The 23,329-nt window shown below is 37.7% G+C and overlaps 1 protein-coding gene across 2 annotated transcripts; it reads right to left on the bottom strand.

Annotated features, from left to right (window-relative positions):
- Nucleotides 1-220: 220 nt before the first annotated feature.
- Nucleotides 221-22,830, bottom strand: LOC146484808 (uncharacterized). 2 transcript variants are annotated; one of them, XM_085104262.1, is made up of 17 exons: nt 22,579-22,830; nt 14,851-14,927; nt 13,895-13,933; nt 13,659-13,736; nt 13,024-13,142; nt 10,828-10,918; nt 9,787-9,865; nt 9,200-9,273; nt 8,703-8,759; nt 8,254-8,328; nt 7,595-7,651; nt 7,000-7,031; nt 6,842-6,893; nt 6,493-6,566; nt 5,874-6,088; nt 5,176-5,247; nt 221-4,650 (listed from the first exon to the last, which is right to left on the bottom strand). In XM_085104262.1, exons 1-17 carry the CDS (start codon nt 22,652-22,654, stop codon nt 2,948-2,950), a joined length of 2,970 nt encoding a protein of 989 aa, XP_084960388.1. In that variant the 5' UTR covers nt 22,655-22,830; the 3' UTR covers nt 221-2,947. The 2 variants fall into 2 exon arrangements, with proteins under 2 accessions (XP_084960388.1, XP_084960387.1); XM_085104261.1 differs by lacking the exon at nt 22,579-22,830 and adding an exon at nt 20,036-20,715.
- Between the last annotated feature and the right edge of the window lie 499 nt (nt 22,831-23,329).

Here is a 23,329-nt window from a genome sequence, read left to right as displayed (position 1 = left end):
ACCTGGAATTTCCGGGTTTCCATGTAAATGGTAAGCACCCTAGGTTTGAAGCAGTCTGAAAATGGGCCCATGTGAAACATGCGTCAGTTGGTGCCTTGGGAGCTCATAATTTATACACGCGCAAATACGATTTTTTAAAAAAAATATAGAAAAATAACGAAAAACCAGGCAGAAATAGGGAGAGTCGACATTTATTCTCTCCATATTATAAACACAACACTTTACAAGGAACAAATGTTAACTTTATTCATCGGTTATCTATTTACAACTGTACCGTCCAGAATTCCACCAAAAAATATATTCCCTGTTTTGCAGGATTTTACGACAAATTAACTGCCAAGCATCCCCAGCTTGACTAATTTAATTGGTAAAGTTACCAACAAACACCTTAACTTTACACTTGCCCTAGAAACAATAATTTTACAAGTCAGAAACGGTCTTTTCGGGACCTGTTCATTATTAACACAGAATGGGAGGGGAGGGGGACAGCTTGGAAATGCGAAAGCTCACGAGAAAACTAATGTCCCCTCCCCAAGATTTAATATTATAATATTCAGATCAAAAGGTATACCCAATTCTATCAAAAACACATGTAAAATAACATTTGCTGTCTTTCTAGATCGTTTAAGGGCCTTTCCTAGAACATTTCTGGTAGCTAACATTGTTCTTTGCAGATAATTTCTTAAAGGACAGAAAATATTAGGAAACAGAGTATCATAGCCCCAATTTAACTATTGTTGTCTTTCTGAAAGTCCTAGCCTCTTTTTGTGGATCAGATGAAAGGGGAAAAAACAATAAAAACAACATTAATTTTACCGTGTTACAAAAGTTGGAGTAGACATTTTATAAAAGAAGTTGCAGACGCCGGCTGCGGGCAATTTAATAAATAGTTTGAAAAAAAATAAATAATAGAAGCAACTATTGCCTCCCAAACAGGTATATCTGAACGTATGTACCAAAATGATCTGTCGGTGCCCATGAAAAACACTTTTTTCAGTTCCTCCATTAATTTATATAGTTGCTTGTCACTTAATTATAGCTAATTAAAAACATTATTCTTATGATACATACAGTCAACTCCCTTTATTGCGGACACCCTCGGGACCACGAGTTAGTGTCCTTAATAACGAGACTTCGTAACAGCGGGAATTTATTTCAGTCAAACGCGTGTAATTTATTTTTGCCGAGAATTTAGCTGCTGTCCGTAACATCGGGGCGTTCGTAATAGCGAGGTGTCCGCAAGGCGAGAGTTAACTTTATAATTTACTAGTGTCTGACAGCATGCAAGAAACAGTTGTACCACAAATCCAAAATAAAAAATTGTACAATGGTCTGGCTATTCTCACGAGTTATTGTTGCAGAAAAAAAAAAAAACTTTAGGACATTTGTTTTAAAAAATGAATGTCCCCCCTCATCATTTATTGTCAGTCCACCCCCGGGACCCGCCCCCCGCCCCCTTCCCCGTACAGGCCCCTCCCGTGTTAATAATGAAAGGTCCCTAAAGTGAATCCAACATTAAGTCGATTTTATTTTTTTAACCGGCATTTCGTGTCTTTCCTCCAAGCACACGGATAAACAAGAGCCTACAATTGAAAGAATGCTGCGTGAAAAGCCTCTCAAGTTGCCCCTTCCATTAGTAACCGTATGCATAATGCATAAGCTTGTCTAAAGCCGCGCCTGCAAGTGATTTTTGCTTGCACAGGAGACGCTACAAGTCCACACGTTGTTGCAAAAAGAACAAACATGATGATGATGATGATGATGATGATAACGACGACGATGATGATGACGAAGATGACAGCTAAAACATCGCGTAGCACGTGTAAGTGTCACTACCGATGCGATCTTCACCAAACGTTTCCGACGAAATGACAACGTTTGGACAAATCCCCGACCTGTGCAAGCAAAACACCGTTTGTACAGCTAAGGTACAAGAATAATGGCGCAACCGACAAATCACCCTTACCAACAGGCCATCCCAGAATTAATAAGAATAAGGCGTGACTTCACTATCAATTACAAAGTAAAACGTAAAAAAATATAGCATTAATAACCGTAAAGGGCGATTTAGACGGTACGATTTTGCCTACGATTTGTCGCATGCGACACGCTTACGCCATGCCTACAACACGAATCGCGTCGTGTAAATCAACCTACAACATCCTTACGACAGACCCACACAACACGAAAAATGTCGTAGGATTTTAAAAACGACAATCGTAGGTAGAGGCAATGTTGAGTGGCGAGAGTTGTGTACGATTTTTACATGACGTAAGCAGCGCGCGCTCTAGAAATCGCATGCGTCAGTCGAAAGAGAAAATCGTACCGTCTAAATCGCCCTTAAGGTAACTACTTAACGCACACCTCGTGTTCGATGAAACATTGTTAACACATTTATGCTAGGGACAGAGGCTGGGTGTTCTTAGAGGGGAAATACGAAAACGCCAGCTTATTACAAAAATGCGAAAACTTGAAAAACATTATTCTAACATTTTTCAAGGTTCAATCCATTCCGACCTACTCTGTCTCTGACCAGAGGCACTAATCGACAGTTTTGATTGCACTGGGGTGATAATTTCTAACAAAGTAGACCATTATTTTTTTGTTTCTGTTGTCAGACAAACATTTTTGGGTTTTGAAATGACTTCCCTTTTAAATTGGCTTAGTTTTCGGAATAAATCCTGTCAAGCAAAGTGGAAACCGATGTCTTATATTGTTGTGGTCACATTATGAGATTCTGAGCCTTATTTTTTCAGAGGATGCTTGGGTCAACAACATACCAGTCTAAATTTTCATTTCACGGCCACAAAGGTTAAGGTGTGAAAGGAAGGAGGGGTTTGTTCTTTTATAGCGGAACTTCTTGTTCAAGGAGAGGCAACACTCCGCTCATTTACATTATCAAAATTACTTTTTTCTATGATTATTCTCAAACATTATTCCTTATCTCTCATTGGCTTCCTGACCTGGAGTCTCGTGATTTTCGTCCAAAGAAGGACATCAATCCAAGTCCGCCGAAATCCTCAAATGCGAAGGCCTTGTTGATTTTTTCCAGGCGTTCTTCACTCTTGGGTTGTGGTTGTGGTTGTTGTTGTGCAGCTGGGGCTGAGATCTCAACGCTTCTGCTACCCCCTTGGCTCCAAAACCCGCGGACCCCAGCCAAGCCACTCAATCGTGTGCCAATGGGGAAACCACTCCCACCGGAGGTACCAGATAAGGTGTCCGCACTGGACGAGGGAGCATTATTAGAAGATAGACTGCGGCCAAAGAAGTTGGTGCCATCTTGATCAAACCTGGAAGGCGAAGGAGGTGACTCACCGGGTTTAAATGTCGGAAATGATTCCAAACTCGTAGCCCGAGGAAGGACAGCTGATATGTTGGAATTCTGAACAAGGTTTGTGAGGCTCCCTATGCTAGGACTACGTCGTAGACGTCCAAAAAATCCCCCCTCGGAAACATCCTTGGACGGCCCTGCTAAGCTCTCGTTGCTAAGGTCCTTCATGTTTCCGATGCTAGAGCTCCTGTACAATCGTGCTCCTAAGCCGCCTCCCCCAAGGTCATCCAAGGTGCTTGAACTGGAAGCCAATTCTTGAAGATCACCGCTGCTGGCGCGCCGTCGCAGAGTCGGGAATTTCAGTTGAGAAAAATCGAGTCCTGGAGCCGAGTCTAGCGACCCAGCCGTGGTGTTCAGCAATTTAGATGAGTCCAAACTGTGACGCTTATTTGAAGCATCCTCTTCCATAGATCCCTGAGCCAAGCTCATCAAGTTACTCCCACTAGAGTTCCTTACTAAGGTACTTCGTGTAAGAATACTCGGAGAAGTTGACGTGCTGTTAGTTGTTGAAGGCAGACTATTTGTCTTAGCTGTAGTAGTGATAGGTGCAGGAATTGACAACCCTGCGGATATTCCACTTGAACCAAGAATCTTACTCAACAGCACCCCACCCCCGGGGGAGCTGGTCTGTGGTACCTGAACCACAGGGGGAGTGCTGGGGCTTTTGACTTTGACTGGGGTGGGGTTGGTGCCGTGCTCTTTCTCGCTGAAGTATTTTGCCAGGTTACGAAGAGACTCGGCACGTGTAGGCTCCTTTTCAGAAGCTTCTTTACTTGCCTTGTGTAACACGTCTGCAAGCACCTGACCAACCGATGAGTTGCCAGGTGATGTAGTGGAGGGGCCTTTTAGAAGATGCGTCAAAACGCCCCCGCTATCAACACTGCGTTCCCTGAGTCCTCTCTGAAAACCAGGACCACCCACCAGGGTCATCAGGCCCAAGTTCTGTGGAGGGGTCACAGCAGGGCTGCGCTTGAAGCTCCCTGATTTCTGAGCCCCTGTAGACGGAGTGCCTTTGTCAAGGCTGTTGTTTATACGCATCTGAAGTGGCCCATCCTCATCAATATCATCCTCCTCTGTCCCTGCCAGACTGGTAGCCTCTGAAGCACTTTCTGAAGTCCTGGACACACGCATGTGTATAGCTTGATCCTCCTCGTATTCATGATCATCTGGATCCAAATCACTTGAGTCCATCCGTTCCCTCGCCAACTCTCTCTCCATCACCTCTGGGCTCTGCCCTTTCACGTGTACCCCGGGGCGCTCTTCTGCTAGATTCAGTGTAGGATTGGCTAACTTCTTCCACTGGTGCAGAGTGACTGAACCTACAATGTAAATGGCAAAGGTGTCAATGGGAGAAATCGGTTCTAACACAAATAATTAACAATTACTTCACAAGCACGTGTTGGATACAAGATGAGAACGTCACTATTAAAATGAATTTGCGTTTTTTCAAACGCTGTCGAGATTACTCCACTCGCTTTAAATGTCAAGTGTAGGTGAAATTTCCTGGAGTCAAATTCTTGGAGAAAACCCAAGTTTAGAAAGAGAAAGAAAAATTCGTCGTTGTGTGTTTACCGGCACCCTCCATAAAACTTCCCATCGGGAAATTTGACGTCCTAGTCGTACAGTGACGGCAAAGAAATGTACCAAAAAGTGTAATGCACGTGTAGAGTTGTTGTTTTGGTTATTAAGCCTGTTGCTTTTTTTGACGTCCTCATTGCCGTCGCCGTCGTCGTTGCTAAGGCTCCCTAATTTGTTTTGAGCAACAGCTACAGTCCTTAATCTCAACCTCGTTTCCAGGCTCTCCCTTCTCCCCGACCCTGGAGGCGAGGTTGTTGTCATCTTACCTTTGATTGGTTTAACAATTTGTAGCTTTTCAGGAGCCCTAAAGGAGCGTCGTCCGTAGGATATCCGCCGTTCTGTCAAATAAAAATTAAAAAACCAAATCAACTTGATCGGCCCACTTTAAATCCCTTCATTCAACAAACCCTGCATGGACCCGAATGTAAACAACCAGACGGATGAGTAACAAACGGAACGCGAGAACCCATGCTAGCAACGCCCGGTTAGAAAAAGAGACAAATTACAATTTTAAATTTTCTAATAAACATTAAGAATTTATTAAACAAAACTATACAAAAAAATAATCATGATAGAAATTAATATTACAAGTTAAAAGTTACGACTATGGCAAAGAGAAGTAAGAAACTGAATGGGTGACCAAGAGCATAGCCTGTGTGCCAGGTGCTTGAAAGGGGAGGGATAAGGGGAATCGCGCGCGTGCCACACGTGAGGAGAGCTCCCCTCGTGCGTCAGGCCCGATTTCCACGCAGGCTTCCAAGAGCAGGAGCAGGCAAGTCAAACCTAAATTATTCAAATATTTGAAGTAATATATCAACCAATCCAAAGGCAGCTTAGTAGCTTCTACAGAGGTCTCCTTTTCCCCATTGACACTATCAAAAGAAATAAGAAACGATTGATCTGGATAACGCTGAGTCAGCAGTATCCCATTTTGCGACAGTTTCAAGACATCTTCCAACTGTACCTTGCAAAGGTTTTCCAGTCTTTGAGTTAGCCAAAGCATTACCGCCTTCTCCTGATGATTCAGTTTCGGCAGCTGAGGAGTGCAGGCCTGCCCCACCTTTAGGGGAGGCCCCACCTTTTGTACTCTGGTGATGTGGACCTTTTTCCGTTGATCTTCTTGACGATCTGCCAGTGTTGATGGCACGAACAGTTTCCATAACACGAGCTGTGTGTTCTCTGCAAAGAAGAATCAAATACAGGATTAATGACAAGGCGGTTGACGGCTGTTAATGACATTTAACTCTTATTTTACTCTCTTTACACAGATGGACGAACCAATGATAATTTGAATAATTAAAAACATGATCATATGCAATTCCAGAATTTTCTGTTGGCTTAGCGGTCATAATATATCAGACATCATAAAATGCCCAAGAAATAGCGACCATTAAATTGTCTTCTGGTTGATCTTGCAAAGCAAAATAAGCAAGATCTGGCAATATTTCTTGGACGTTCTTAATAAAACCACTCGTACTTGTTGGATATAAGACATAGCCAACGAGGCGTGTAGCTATATGTCATGTCAAATCCAACGCACGCTCATGGTGTAATATATTATTGTTAAATTGAAATTGTCCAACCTCTTTTCTTGTTGGGAAGTAAGATCTCTCTTGACACTCTCCTCAATCTCAAGGGCAATAGAATCACGAGAATCCTACAAGAGTAACAAAAAAGAACAGAGCCAGGAATTAATTTCCTTGAATAGCAGAATAAATACCTCTTACTAACCGAATTCAAGGTCCATACTGTAAGTTACGGACCAAGTTTTTTCCCCTTGATTTATGTTCACGTAGGCCATAAATCAACTGGAAAAAACAATTTTTTTTTTCAATTTTCATATGAAAACAAAATTAAAATTTGATCAAGCAAAGATATGATAGGTAAGGCAATGACTGATAAGCAACTGTCGTTAGTTTCAACTCTGCTTACATGGTATGATAGTTGTGACAGAGAAGACATCTTGCTGGGTCCTTTGTCAGCGCTAGGATGTTAATAACAAAAACATTATATCAGTTTTAAATTTGTACACAAAAAGTAAACAAGATGAACTTGATGTTTAGCAAGATCAATGTTAACATTGCACTTACTCTATTTTTGAATTCAACTTTTTAACTTCCCTCTGAAAAAGAAATTAGGATGTTAACAAGTAACATAATTTGCATTGACATAAGGCTACATGTACGTGTGCAGTGAAAAAGGCAAGTTCACCTTGGGTGATCATATCCTTAATTCTCATGACCTCAGGGGTTGAATAAGCATTGATATCGCAAAGAGAATTTTTATTTGATGCTGATCACACAGGGCTTAAAGGGTTAAAATAAAAAAATAAATATGGAGCTATGATTCTTACATGTTAATCAATCTCTATACCAGACCAAAACTTATTTGAATTTTACACACAAATTTCCACTGCACAGAGTTTTCAACCAAGCTCTTAAATAGGCCATTTGCGAGTTGCTTTAAACCTCATCATGAAAACGAGGCCAAGTGCCAAGTTTTTATCATCAAAACATATGAAAAGTTTTGCACGTAGCCTCGCTTTCATAATGAGGTTCACAGCAACTCAGAAATGGCCTATTTGTATTTGTTGTGATTGACTTGAAGTAATCAATCATTATATATTGGTTTTTGATAGTTTGAATCCTGTCACTTTGCTTCAGTCAGCAGTGTTATTCACATCACCTGGTTTTCCATCAGCATCTCCAGACATTCATGGTATTTTTCTTGCAAATCATCAACCTAAAAATTAAGATAAATATTAATACTAGTAATAATCAAAGATAAGGAGTGCGTTCGATGATCTTGATCCCAGGGTCTTTGCCAAGTTGGTGATGATGTCATCCGCCCCTGCAAAATCTGCAGGGGATGCCAGATACGCATCCCAAGATCCACTCATTTGTTGATCTACTATCCCATACAGTATTGACTCCAATCTGTATTTAAAGGGGAATTATAATGCAAATTTGCTGTCATTTCAAAACCCAAAAATGTTTGTCTGTCAGTAGAAACAAAGAGAGACAGAGTAGGCTGGTATGGATTGAAACTTGAAAAATGTTAGACTAATGTTTTTTAAGTTCTCGCTTTTTTTGTTTCCAAAATGCGCTAGAACAGATCACGAGTAGTTCCTTTCAAGAATTGAGTTGATTTCTTTCCTCTTGACATTCTAGAATTATTTGGCAGATACCAAAAACCCCATGAATGATGATACTTCCCCTTTAAGAGTGCGTTCTTGTTATGTCCAATGCAATTAACATGACTTACATATCCAAAAGACTACAGTTCTATTCAGAATACACGCACAGGGCATGTTTGTAGTGTAAAAAATAAATTAAGATAATTACCTTTGTTTTCAACTGGTTTTGATTTGTTTGGGAAGAGTTCAGTAGACTTTGTAAATCTTCATTGTCCATAGAAAGCTGAAAAAAGAAAAATAATATTCATATCATAACTGTGGATCAATTCCTAGTAGAGCAGTAACCTTATCATTATTATCATTATATTTTTGTAGTCATTTTTGTAGTCATTATTATATTTTTTGCATCAAAACCTTCAAAATAAGGTTGAACGCCAAGCACGAACTTTAAAAATAAAATTAGACTTGGACAAATACAGTGTCAAGTGAGCTCATGGGCCAAAGACAAGCTTACATGTGACAATTCCCTGATTCCTAAATGAAATTCACTTTCATCATAAAGCACAAAAGTGTTTGCATCACACTATACAAACAAATGGTATTACAAGCTTTAATTAATTAACTACCAAAAATGTTTTGAAATATTATTTTCCTTACTTGCTTGTGTCGTTTTTGTAGGTCCACCACCGTGTTGATTAAATGTGTAATTTCCTCCTTAAAAAGAGAAGAAAGAGAAGTGAGAAAAGTGAACTGCTTGACTTATGGAGATGAACATTCAACAGCTCCTCACTTTAGGGAAAATAGTTCAAGGGCTGGGGTTTTTCTTTCCTTCAATTAGTCAGAAAACATAATGATTACTCTGTGCATGTGTTTCTTTTTAACACTAGTTTACACTTAGTTTTTGAGAAAACAAGGCCAAACTATCAAGTCATTGAAAGAAAAGCAAAGCAAAAAAGCAGAAAAACAGATGCTTTGGAGCAAAAAATAGTTGTACACAATGTAATGTTCTTTGATTAAATTAAAAGACCACACGCAAAACTTCAGGCGCTTTAAGACGAAACAAAAATATGTCCTAAAATTTGACGTAAAGACGGTTATGATCAAAACCAATGCTAGTGCCTGCAAACAATGGTTCCTTGAGGATATAGATATACCTGCTGTCTGATATTGTCTTCTGCCTTGCGTGAGATCTCATCAGTCAGATCACTGATCTGGTCTTTTGCTTCCACTGTTAAACAAATCAAAACAATAATTTAACCATAACCATTGGTACCTTAGCACGATTTGAACAGGCAACACGTTATCTTGCAAATGGATGAAGCAGTTAGTTTTTTAAGACACTGTGATACTGCCTAGGCAGGGGAGTGAAAATGAATATTTGATTTTACCAAAGTATTGTGTCACTTGACAAAGTAAATTTGAGCACTACACCTTCGTAAGAACATGACGAAGTCTAGTGTTCGAAACATCAGCTTTTCAATCTCTTTAGGGTACCAAATTTACTTTCTTACGATTATATTGCAGATGTGAAGTCTTAATTGTCCGGAACAAGATGACTTCACTGCCTGTAAGTAACTTTTCGTCCTCACTTGCCCTAAGGCAAGCCATCTGCCATCTGAAAGGATCCTGGAAAGGCTGAAGGGAAAGCTCAAATATAGTTATCTTTCAGCCCTGGTCAAATTTCTCCTAGGATAGGCAGAGGCTATGTGGTAAACAGTGGCATAATTTAAATTTGTCCTACCTAGTTGGTTCACACAGTCCAACACCAGTTGTTGTTCCTTCATTTCAACAGAAGCTGTTTCTTCCTTTAACTGCAAAGCCTAGAAAATTAATTTAACATGCAATTTAAAATCAGGCTCTCTTCATGCAGCTAATTCAATTAAACCTCAAGTAACACCTGTCAAACTGTCACAACTGTTGCTGGTATTACAACTGTCGTGTTAATAATAACAAAAATGCAAGTTTCAATATCAGATTTCTCAGCAGAACGCAGCCAAATTCAGCAGAAAATACTGTTGATCCAGATGCAAAATTTACTTAGCAAAACTTGTCAAGCAGGCCAAATTTGGAATTGTTCCGCTGACCTAACATTACAACACACATTCTTTTACTTTTTAAATAGAAATTCAACAAGTGGATCAAACTGTTTGTTTGATGATGTAACAAGATATTGGACAGACAAACCAGATGTCAAATTTCTGCCAGACAGCATAGCCAAGTGATTACCGCAAAATTACTCTGAATACTAAATGGAATATGTGATCATAGTCCAGATCAGTTTTACTTTTCAATCTCACTTGTAAATACAGTCAACTCTCGCCGTGCGGACACCTCGGTATTACAGACACCCCAATAATGCGGACAGCAGCTAAATCCACGGAAAAATATATTACAGACAATTGGCTGAAATAAATTTCTGTTGTTATGGACCCTCACTATTAAGGACGCTAGCTTGCGGTCCTGAGGGTAACACCCTCGGGTAAGCAATAAAGGGAATTAACTGTAGCTAGCTAGCCTTCTTCCTGACAGTTAGAATTTTAACCTGTCATGTTTAAGTTGAGTCAATAATTTCTTTCTGATTTTCCCTCCAATTAGGTATTTGAGACAGTGTATCTAGAGCACCTCCACCACCACCAAAAAATATGCATATATTTGTTTGTTCAATCCAGTTGTCATGGAAGAAGTGCAAGAATGGACCACATAAGACAATTTGTGTCACAATACAGCTTTGCAGCCTTCATTAATTTCATAACAAATTCAAGCATAGCAAAGTTGATAGTACCTCTAATATAAGATGGGTATTTTGCTGCTCCAGGGCGCTACATTTCTGTTGCAGTGAAGTAATAGAATCATCTTTGCAGGAACTGTCACTACTGGTGAATTTACAAAAGAAAAAACAAATTAAAACAGTTTTGATTTTGTTTCTATGTACAACCACTACTAAGAAAGCTTCCATATGTTATGACTTTCACAGTTTGTTGGTAACCAGCTGATAGGTAGACTGATAGTGACTGCCAGTGGAGCCTTTAATATACTACATGCTGACATCTGTTCTCACCCCACAGAAGAATTTTTTGTTGTAAACTGCCATGAGACCATGTGATTTGTATGGTATAAAAAAACTACCATGTACCATACAATTCCTGGTTGATTGATTGATTTTAATGTAAAAGCCTGCTTACAAGTGCCATTTTTTATGCAACTTTTGGTTCCCTTTTGGGATTGGGATTGTACATTTTCTGAGAAATCCCGCAAGTTTGCATCAAATTTCAAATGCGACCAAAACCCCTGTAATATTATCACCTCTAGCCTACACAGGTGATTTGAAACTTCAAGCTGAGTGCAATAAAAGTTGCACTTAAAATAAAGTGCGACAGAAATTGCAAAACAATCGCAACAGTAAACAGACCTTCAGGGTTGTCGCTAAGCGCCGGCTGCCGGCTAAATTCGCCGGCTGGGAAAGAAGTCATCGCCGGCTGAATTTTGGGTGGCAAGCACTCGGTTAAAAAGGCAATGAACAGTTCTTTAGTTACCCACAAGCAATTGTTCGATTTAGAATAATATATTTTAAGTGAAAAGGTTGAATAAACTCCTGACTACCTTGAGTATCGATACCATAAAGTAATTGAAATAAAGTCTTGTTTTGAGAACTTGTTTACCGTGTCCACTTTCCGTTTTCTGCGTCCGCCATCTTGTCAACACGAAGCTTGGTAGCCCCCGCATTCAAGGCATTGCGAAAGATTGGGAACGAGTTTGTTACCAGGTATTTGTGTCAGTTCGGAGAAAGAAGAAGTCTTTCTCTGTTGCATGACAGAGAAAAAAAACATGAAGGAATTTCTTCGTAAAGTTTTAATACAGCTTTTAATTGGTTAAATTTTATTGCTTATAACATGTTTATGCTCATGAATAGCAAGAAGAACTGGGCAAATGAAGGAACAACTGAACCAACGGTCCAGCACCGACTCGCCGGCGAAAACGAACGAACGAGAAACCGAGTGAACGAACCCGCGAAACTGGATGAACAGCTGAACGACCGAGTGGACAGCTCTTTTGTTTGCAGTTCTAAGCGTTTATAAGAATCGATTTTCTGATATTCTAGTGCAAACTTAAAAGCACTTATCTTTTCGGAACGAATGGAAAGCCATGTAGCTTTCGTTCTCATTACTTTAATGTTAAGTAAATGTTGAAAATCTTACGCACGTATTTTCATTTTCAATGTTAGAGTATACACGGCATTCATGAAAAACGGGTTTTAGTTAGATTAGATTAGTTTTAGTTAGGTTTTGAATTCTGTGTAGGAGAGTTAGGTTATTTCTAATTTTTATACTCCTGATGGATTTCTAGTGAGCTCACCAAAAAGAGAATTAAGAAAACAACATAGATTGACGAACTGAAGTAAAACAAAGCACTGTCTGCTCAGAAGCCAGGTCTGTCATTCTCCTTAGGGGCACAGTGAACAGACCTGGTAGAGAGTTCAAGGAACACCAAACAACAAAAACCACACGAAGGAAATATGGAAACGTCAAAGCGAAGGAGAAAATTTTGAATAAATTCAGGGTGAATCTCTGTACCACACGTTTTAAACTGCGGCACGACAGCTGACCTTCTCTTTAATGGTTGTTTCTTTTGGCATAAAAGAGCCCCTAGATTTCACCAGAGTGCACCAAATTGAATTAAAATTTTCAAAATTTCCTGGGGAGGCCCCCCAGACCCCCCTAATGGGAGGGGGCAACCCCCTCCCATACCTACCCCGCCGTCAGCTACGCCGACGGCAGAAGGCACTTCGCGCATTCTTTAGCCGGCTCAATTTCTCAGCTAACCGGCAGACAAATTTCTTAGCTACAACCCTGGACCTTTAAGAGATGGCAGGAAGGAATTTCTTCAGGTGCAATGGAGTCATACAAGCATGAAGTGCAACAATTCTACATCTCCTTGTTTTTTTCCTCTTTGATACACAAATAAACATACAAAAATGTACCTGCGACTTTCCTCATCTGAGCGATGCGACAGCTGGTAGTACTCATCTAATTCCTGATCTTTCAAGAATTTTTGAAGGAGAGCATTCTTCATGGACACTTCATGCTGAAGTTGAGTTTCCTGCGAAATAAAAGAAATTTTAAATTATTAAATGAACTCAGAGTTTTGGAGGAGGTATTTGGGGGGTATTGACGGTGGGTTAAATTTAATATTGGCTAGTAATTTTTCAAAACAGTTAAACCGGTGTCGTTTGATTTTACTTCCTACTTTCCTTTGTTCTGGTTTGTTTAATTACTGAATCTGACATGAAGGAAAATAAGATATAACTGGTTTGAAAAAAAATTAAACCACAAAAGTTATTTATTATAATAATTATATATGTTGTAGGTTAAAATGAATCCAGGTTAAAATGATTTCAACCTTGGTTGATTTGTATTTTCCTTTGTTTAGGTTGGGTAATTATTTACGTCTGAAACAAAGGAAAATACAAATTGACCTAGGTTAAAATCATTTTAACCTGGGATTCATTTTAACCTACAACATATATACCTTTCTTTTCCTACCTGAACAAGCTGTATCTAAAGAACTTTTATTTATAACAGCTATCATTTTTACTAATAATCCATGAATACTGACCTTTTCATCACACTCTGCAACAAAATTCTCAAAGGCCTGTGTTTTTTGAAGGAGCTGTTTATTTCTTTCCAACAAGGACTGCAAGTATGTACAATCACAATGATAAATAAATTTTGTGTTTTGCCAGGTTCAGTTCTGAAGGCTGTTTGTTTTATTATAATTAAGCATTACATAATTTTAAGAAACACAGGTTTGTTGTCAAAGCTATCAGAAAGATTGGCATTGTTTGTTTTTACCTGTCCAATTCTGGCAGCAAGCTCCAAGTCTTTCTCTTTCTATGGGACATAAAATGTGCAAGAAAAAGATTAAAATGATAACTCAGTGGTATTATAAGCAAAAAAACAACAAACAATTCTATCAGCAGCCAGCCGTTCTCTGTGCTGTAACTGAGTACGAGTGTTTGTTGTCACTTCCTCCAGGCTGTCCTGTGATAGACCTGGTTTCAAAAGGAAAGTTGCCAATATCACCAAAATAAACTAAAAGAAAGTCTTGCATTCTTCTTGCATTTTGATCAAGTTCTAGGTACCCAGTTTTCTTCACTGTACATGCAGTTGCCCACCATAATTTTAGAGAGATTAAGAATTAAGTTTCTGGCAAACAACAAACATGAATTTGGTTTATGTTTTCTTGAAAAAAAAAAAATGTGTACATGTCATAGATGAGGATAGTGCAAAACAATAATTCTTCCCTTTGATGATAATGCAAAATTACTCAATTTTATTGAGAAACTGAAGGTACATGTAGCCAGTGGAAAAATGTAGGATAAACATGGTAATGTGGTCATTTCTGCTTATTAGCAGTAAACATAATTCTAAATAGCCAGCTGCCAGCTCCTAATGACCTGTCCCTTTTTGCTCATTTTTTACAGACTGCACAGCAGGCAGAATATATCAAGAAATGTATGTTAAGAGAGGAATGTTCTGGTGGTTTCCATGCCAGCCCCATTAGAATTTGGAGATGCTAGTTTTTGGAGAATGGAGGAGAACTGAAAAATGAAGTCTCAAGAATCAACTCTCAAAACTGATTGCCTTGCCAAGTGAACAGCACACTCACTTACTTAACTTATATGAACTCACTTTTAAGTCTATTGTACATGTAGGTCGGGATCGCAATGTGGAGCAAAGTTTCTTGCCTAATGAAACTGCAGAGACATTAGGACTCAACCCAAGCTTTCTGATCAAAAATAACAAACCTCTTGCAAGAGTTGTAAAATGGCGTCCAGATCATTGTGGGTCTTTGTCATTTGGTTTGTTCTGTCAGAGGCTAACGCTGCAAGCAAATGATGACAATAATTCAGTTACAATGGGAAACATACAACTTCTTCTTATTTTTCCTTAAGCAAAAACAGAGATGTAGGCACTGTGAGTAAACCTGTACCACCATCAGTAATATGTATCTGCACTCAATAGACAACTTGCAAAGTTGCAACCATCTTACAAAATATTAATGTAGGCATCATGACAATTACATAAAATTAAATATTATGAACACTCAAGTTGCTACAAAAGTCACCTCTTTGAAGGCCTGTGCTCAAAGAGACAGCAAATTATTTTTTAATAACAGTCTTTAAAACCAGACTACAGGTGTACTTTAGAAGTTTGATGATACCATGGAATTATTCAGCATCATAATATATCACTGCCGTAGTTTGCTTCTTTTGTTTAAAGATGAGGTAAGGAATAAAAAATAGCATAGGACTCCATTGATCTCTTTGCTATCATTGAGCACTCATTTAAATCAGGACAATAAAAAGCAGCAAAATCTTCCAAAGGCTAGAAAAAATGTAATATAGTACATGATAAACCTGGAAGTACAGTAAGTAAGAATCCATTCATTCTTCGCGACTGCTATTTTACCAGTTAACATGCCGACTTGTATAGAATTCTCTAGAAGCATTGATATATAGGGCCAATAGTGTTATAACATTCCAGACAAATGCTACATTACGTGAAAATATACTTAAGTTACTATTATCTTTAACTTATTGTCTGACTCCTCTGTGCTTAAAACCCAGACTAATCACAAAAAGCTATTACCCACTTAATTAGGTTACATGTACGTACATGTAATTGTATAACAAAACTGTCCATAAGAGCTGGAGATTGGAAAATATAGACCTGAAAGTAGTTACCTGTGAGAGGTTTTCCTTAACATTAATAATGTTTTATGTATGAAAAAAGTTTACTACATCAGATGCCAAGAACACAATTCTTGCCACCACCTCTTAAAAGTCAGAAAAACTTGTTAATATTGGAATTAATGGGTAGAACTGATACAATATCAGAAACTGCTTAATTGCTACTGGCATCAAAATACTGTCAATAACACAACCTTCGTCTTTAGCATTTGGCAAGTGACGACATATTTAATTTACTGTATTAGCAATGACATGAAAGGCAGAAAGCTGTGCAGCATACAAAGCAATATGAAATATATAACCTTTTAAAACTCAAGTTAGATAATTAAAAAACCAAGAATACCAAGTACTAAACAATAATTTTGAATAAACATTGATATCATATTTCTCAAAATTTGAGCAGTAATGTCAAAATCCACATAATTATTATACCATTTCCAGTTTCATTTTTATAGCTTTCTTGATGAATCTGCTCATAAAAATTTAAATAACGAAAAAAAGAACAAAATGTTAACTAAATCTAACCTTGTGGTGAATTCATGAGGATATATTATATCCAGTTATTTTCATTAATCAATATATCTGCTATTCAGAATGGGCTAGAACTATAATCTCTTCTTTTCCAATGATGCAATGATGTGTCCTCCAGAAACAAGATAAATTTACTACCTCACTTTATGTCCAGAAGCTAACCAAAATTAACCCATTTCCGCTTACAAATTTCTCCTTGTAAAATTTTCTCTCTAATACTGTGCAATATACTTTAGTCAGTAACTTGTCTGAGTGAAAGTTATAAATTATTCACCATAATTCAATAAATCATGCCATAATGGCAAAGAGGACTTTAAAACAATAACATTTAATTGAATCAAGGTAAAAATATAATGGTTTTTAGCAACTGCTGAAGGTGTCTGCATGCTAATACAAAGTGGGCAGCTGTCTAGGAAAGTTTTGAAGTTGTCACATGGGGAGCTAGTTTTGAACTACAAAATATGTCACATTTCCAACATTAGCCACCTTCTGCATGTAAGTGCTGTAATTTATTGCACAATAAAGAGTCTTCTTACTTTTCAATGATACAAAATTTATCAGTTGTTCATCAAAAATACTTGTTACCATGAATTCAATATGGCTTCTGTGACATACAACTTTATAAAAAAAAAGTGTGGCAATAAGTACATGCATTATGGAGGGTTATAAATTATCATTCTGAGCTTGGTTTGAGACAGGATCAATCCTCAGTCACTTGCTAAGCATAAGCTTGCCAATCACAAAAATCCCTGAAAAATTTTAATTCACTTTACACTGTAGTTTCAAATGTTGATTTCTAAAGCTGACCACTGAATGACAGTTCCTAGTGAAGGACTTGTAAATCAATGAGGTGGTGGAACCACTTGGGATAATTTTGGAAAACTAATTTGCCTTTTGTTTTCTGCATTTTCTCTTTCAAATTAATAAGGTTAATGGTTTTGAGATTCATTTAGCAATACATGCAACTACATGTATGGACATAAATATAAGTATTTAAATTATATGCACACCAGTGTTTCCACCACAAAATACAGGTACATTTAGTACACCCTATATTGGCATAAAGTGGTTAAAAAAAAACCAGGAATTAATTACAGTGACCACTACAAACCTCACACAACTGATCAAAATTAATTATTTTCTGCTTATCGTATTAAAAAAAAGTTATCAAGCAGACTAACAAAGAAGTAGAACACACACAAAATCAACGATGTACATTTAACACTAAAATAGTTTGAAAAAGCATAAAAGAAAACCATGGTGATCCATACATAAAGTACAGAGAAATATATGTTCATTACTTGTATATGCCAGAGTTTGCTCTAATTGGTATACAATATACATAACAAATTGCAGTCCAAAAATGGTTGCACTTGTAGGCATCCAGCATAGTCTTTTCATACTAATTTTTCCAAAATATGTGGAGAACCAATGAAAACAAAAACTTCCCTTAAGATAGTAACATAACAGAACACTTTGAGCCCAAGTACAGTGTAGCCCACACAGCCAGAACTTACCCCCCCCCCCCTTAGTACCACCACCACCACCACCTTCCTGGATGGGAACAGTCAATCACAGGTTTAAGCACACCAGCCTATCTCTAAAAGACGGGATAAATCACTATCCAACAGATAAAATGTGTCAGTGGAAATACATTTTATCCAATGGAGAGCACTTTACCCACTGGGTCCAGGTACCCGCTTATACTGTATGCCTAGGAGGACACAGACAATAATTATGCAGTTAAGTTTCCTGTCTAAGGAAATTATGTAAAAAATCAATTTATGTAAAAATTGATTTTTACATATAAAAAAAAAATCAAATTATGTAAAAATCAATCGAGCCTCAATTCACAGACCTTTCTATCTCCTGAATGAAAGTTAGACAAAAAAAATCATTCTGACCCCTATACCACCCTGCCTTCACAAAGGGAACAATGATTTTCACAAAAGTACAACAAGCATGTGGAAGGTTTGTTACAGTGGGAAATACAAAAACACCGTAACAAAATAATAAATACAAAAAAGAACGAAAAAAACTGCTGTTTATTTGAAAGTGGATCTGAAAAATGTTAGCCTACATCCCTATATTAACGCAAGGAAAATGAAATAACATTTTGGGCAAGCTGCATAATGTGCATGCAGGTCAAATGCAAGTAAAATAATATGCTAAACAAATTTTGTCTGATGTTTGTAAATTTTAGGGTCATAAAACCCTTGTGTGTTGCATTAGACTGAGGCCTGTATTGCAAAAATGTTGGTTGAGTTCCTTTGTTCTGTTTCTTGTACAAACTTTAGGTCAGTAAATATTTTTTATAGCTCTTTTCAAAACTGGTAATACTAAAATAGCAATGTACATCTAATATCAGTGGTTCATGCATTTAGGATGACAATATTGAAACCAAGAAAAAAAGCAAAATTTTCTGGAAATCTACTTGATTAAATAGATAACTCAATAACTGTTAGTGGTCAACCTTAGTGGCCTGTTTAGCAAAATTCACATTACCTTCAGAACCAATCAGTCTGGGTGATATTATAAATATGTCTGAAGCACCACCTAAATGTTCTAACATTGCTGTAAGACATTTCATTACTTCAATAATGTCAGAACATTTAGCAGTCTATATTATATAGATGATATTTGAACATTTTTGTTGGATGAAAGTATTGTCTTCGATCAAATATTTAACAATGTCTTAGTCAGCTTTTCTTTTCACTCTGACAAAAGGCTGTCACTTGAAACATCACCACTCCAATCTCTCTTATGTCTTTATGGTGACCAAATAACCTTTTTGACTAATAAAACCAAGCATCCATTTCTACTCCCCCACTGTTGCAGCACCACAGTTTCTTTAGAAACTACAGTAAACCAGGGCTTTTATCTAGCTATTTAACAATGACATGAAGTAACAGTATTGTTAGATGAAAATCATGATGGACACTGATGGAATTGACTGAAGGATAACAGTTTTTCTGGTACATTGAATTTACACTTTGAGTATGACCCCACTGCATGGAAAACAGGGAATAAATCTTTTTTACAAAAGACAAAACATAACAATAAGCTTATAAATATATGACTTATAGTAATTAAATGAAAAGGTAAACAAAAGACTGAGAGGTAATGAATTAAGGTAGCATTATTAATAATACTTTACGGATGTCTACTTTCATGCCACATGACAAAGATACGACCAGATAGACATTGTATCTTCTCAAAGGTTTACATATAAATATAAAGAATGCCTCAATGTTTATTATTAGCCTATCCAAGGCAAAAACATTACAGCTGGTTACATAAGAGAAGCAGAAGATTAATAAAACAATCAAAACCTTGGGTTTTGCATATGTTATTGTATTCATGTCAATAGCTCAAGCTGATATTGTTTTCTCCCAAGCTCATGAATGAAAAATGTACGCTAGCGAAAAATTTAAGCTTAATTTCATGTCAGAAAAATACATATTTTAAAGTCAATCCAAGTTAACGGATAAGTAAAGAATTTATACTTCGCGTTGAAAGAGGAACAATAAAGAAACAAATAATTTTGAGACTCGAATCTTATGCAATGTGAAAATAAAATCGAGTCGGCCATAATCTAAGCTGGTAAAAAAAGCTATTTCGTCTTTACGAATTTAAACAAATTACGTTATAGCCTAAATCTATCGCACTTCTACCCTTTAAAACAAATTTACCAAGAAGCAATACTCACTGAAATATTTCAACGTTTCTTGGGCTTGCTCCGTGGTGAGATCAAGGTCCGCCAAGTTTAGGTTTAAGTTTTCATCACCGATACCGAAGTACGAGTTCAAATCCAACAATTCCACTTCAGTTACATCCCCTGTCGCACTTTCTACCCCGCTTTCAACCTCCAGATTATCAGAATTCGACAACGTTTCCTCCACAAAGCCGGTATCTATATCCTCTACGCCGTCGGAACTAGTAAACGAGCTGACGTCGTTGGTCTCGTCATTGGCCAAGCATGACTTGTCTTCGCATTCTTCCATTTTACAAGCCGATTCGCCATGTTGTATAAACGAAGAACGTTTAATAATTTCCAGGCCCGCCAGTTTTTCTTTTCTTCAGCAAATAAAAACAACCCGAATAGCCTCGAAACTCAACAAGAAAGTATTGAAGAACGAGCGCTGATACAGTTATGCCGGCAAGTTGACTCTCGCAACGATGTAAATAAAGCAATGAAAACGAATAATTACATAACTTTTGTCCGGCTGTCAGTATTCAAAACAAGACTCCGTATTTCAGCATTGTTTTGCTGTGATCGAAATAACAAACGGATTTAAACAGACCGTTGAAAATGAAAAGAAACGCGTGAAATGTGCGACAGATATTCGGTTCACGCGCAGCAAAATCCAGCACATTCTTCTGTCTCGATATCATGAGATGATTTAGACTTTGGAGGGTAGGGTAGGTAGATTCCAAAGGTCATCGGTATGGTAGTGGCCAGGGATTGGTTTCTTCAAAGAACTTATGACAAAAACATAACATAATATTTTATTCAGGAAATCAACTAATCAACACAACACTTCCCGAAATGGGAAATTATGAGGTTAACCCTATATAAAACAATTTCCCCAAACTGATAAACATTTTAAAATCTAAAACAGACATATTTACAAATTACAATCATTCAGTAGTGTACAACTAGGTGTTCTTGTGGTATGGTAGGTAGCCAGTGGATCAGATCTCAAAGCAATATCCTACTTGCTAAAAGACGTTTATTCCAGGTTAGACAAGAAGTGAACAGAGAGTTGATCATATCGACAAGAACGCAAGATAGTTGTGGGCTATATCGGTCGTCTCTCAAATTAGTCTTCATTTACACGGTAACATGCAATCAGTCAAGTTATACGAAAACAGGACGGTAGATTTTGAGACTACATAACTCAAAATAACACTCACTGAGATCTGATGGAGATTATCCAAATGGAGTAAGCTCGGGAACAAGATCGAGCTCTAGATCCTGAACACGACCTCTCTAATTGACCTCATTCCCTGGACAAATTCTAAAAAGCTCATCCTGAGTAGAGAATCATCGACTTCTGCGTTCAAACCAAGTCTTATATTTTTAAGAAATAAGCCCGAAAATGCATGGAGTTGTCAGGTTTTACTGAAAGTTTACTTATTGTTGTGACATAGCCTAAGTGATAGTGGCTCTTTAAGCGGACTTTTTGAAACTTAAAACTTAGTCCAGTTATTCGGCCTATTACGTAATCAGTCACAAACTTGTTAGAACGTAATTACTAGCTACAGCAACCACAATACTGTTATTGTGTGGGTCACAAGAGTGAAGAGAAAAGTTTTATCCACACCAGGATTCGGTGTGTGAGAAATGAAGTTGAAAAATACGGCCACAGTCCGCGGTCATCCTGTCCCATGAAAAACCATCTCCAATCCTATCAAGTCCAACCTATCAGTAAATGTGCGCTTGGATAAAGACGCACAAAACTTGTCTTCCTTAAGACGTTCGTACTTTATCAGCCACTGAAACGCTTATAACACGCACTCTGTACACTCAGTGGAAATGTTATAACCAGGTAGCCTGAAAAACTGGTTAAAACCTTTTTCGCGTCACGTACGCGCACTCTAACACAGTCGAGGCGTGAAAGCTATTGTATTCAACAACCTCCGTTCAGTTCCATTGGATGCAAAATTAAGCGGAATTGTTAGTGGTAGGCTTTCAATTAGTTCTGCTCACATATACTAGATGTGCAAGTTATCACTCGCATTTGATATTGACATTGAAATAAAAAAAAAATGTGTACATATATATTAGGTTGAAAAGCCAACACATAAGATAGAGGACTTTAGGAAACCATGGTAGATAGTCCGGCCTTTTTTGTGATCAACGTACTAAGAGTTTTTGCATTTCTTAATATAAGGAAATGTTTCACTGTTTACCTAAGTCTTTGTTGTTTGCACCATGATTTGTGTCAGTACACAGTTTCTTCATAATCTTAAGACTTTAAACAGTTCAATTTTTTGTTCAATTTAACTTGTATATGAGACCGTGAACATACAGTTAGGAGACAAATAAAACTTAAAAACAATATCGTGCGGTAAATTAAACTCTAGCCAGACGAGAGTCGATCATTATTCACAAACGCCAATGTAAACTAGCTACTGCAATATTTCAGTCGCCTAACGTTAGCCTGCGTTCCTATCGGATGTCAGTGCTGAGCAAACTGAAAACAGAACTGGCCTTAACAAACTGCACAAAATTGAAATTTTACTCACAAACTAGGTCCCCAAATCCTGAATCCGAAAGGCAACTCTCTTCTTCAAAACAGTCTTCGCATTCGGCACGTTCCATAATTTGTCAACTCTGCATATGATTTGCAGACAATCGAGTCGGACAAAATAGTACCAAGGCGATATCGATTATCTGCTTAGTTTTTGAAATGCGCTACACCTGGTTCATCCACGAGTGACTATTTCATCGTGCGATTCAGCATGAGTGAACTTTGTCTGATAATGTTATTTGCGATCTTCATGGTCGTTTAGCCAAAAACAAACCATGATTACTTGTGACAGATCAGCGTACTTGTTAATTCTACCAATAGAGAGTTGGTACAAACAATAGCTTGCATAGTGATTACCGCTTCGGGCTAAACATTTGTTGATTTAAATGAATAAAACTGATAGTTTAAAAGAAAGTTATTTCGTGAATCAATAAACGGCGGGCTAGCTTCAAAACGCATCGCTTTCAGACCGATTAGTCAGTCGGTTTCGTGGGTATTTTTGTTTTAATAATGGCTATTCGCTGAGGTAGATTGTACTGAAGTCCTTCTAGTAAAACTTTTGTTCTGTGGATTTTTGTAGTTCCTGCTATGTATTGCTTTGTAAATGTAGTTTCTGTTTGTATTTTAATAAAATAAAATAATCGAATATATCAGGTTAAAAAAAAATTAGCGACCCTTGCCGTGAATTCACCATTATAACCGTTACTGATCATAAACCAAGGAAATATTTCGAAAGCTGACCGTTT

This window comes from Pavona decussata, unplaced genomic scaffold (assembly GCF_977016875.1).
Source record: "Pavona decussata unplaced genomic scaffold, jaPavDecu1.1 SCAFFOLD_29, whole genome shotgun sequence".
Lineage (NCBI taxonomy): Eukaryota > Metazoa > Cnidaria > Anthozoa > Scleractinia > Agariciidae > Pavona > Pavona decussata.
This window is presented reverse-complemented; position numbering and strand designations above follow the sequence as displayed.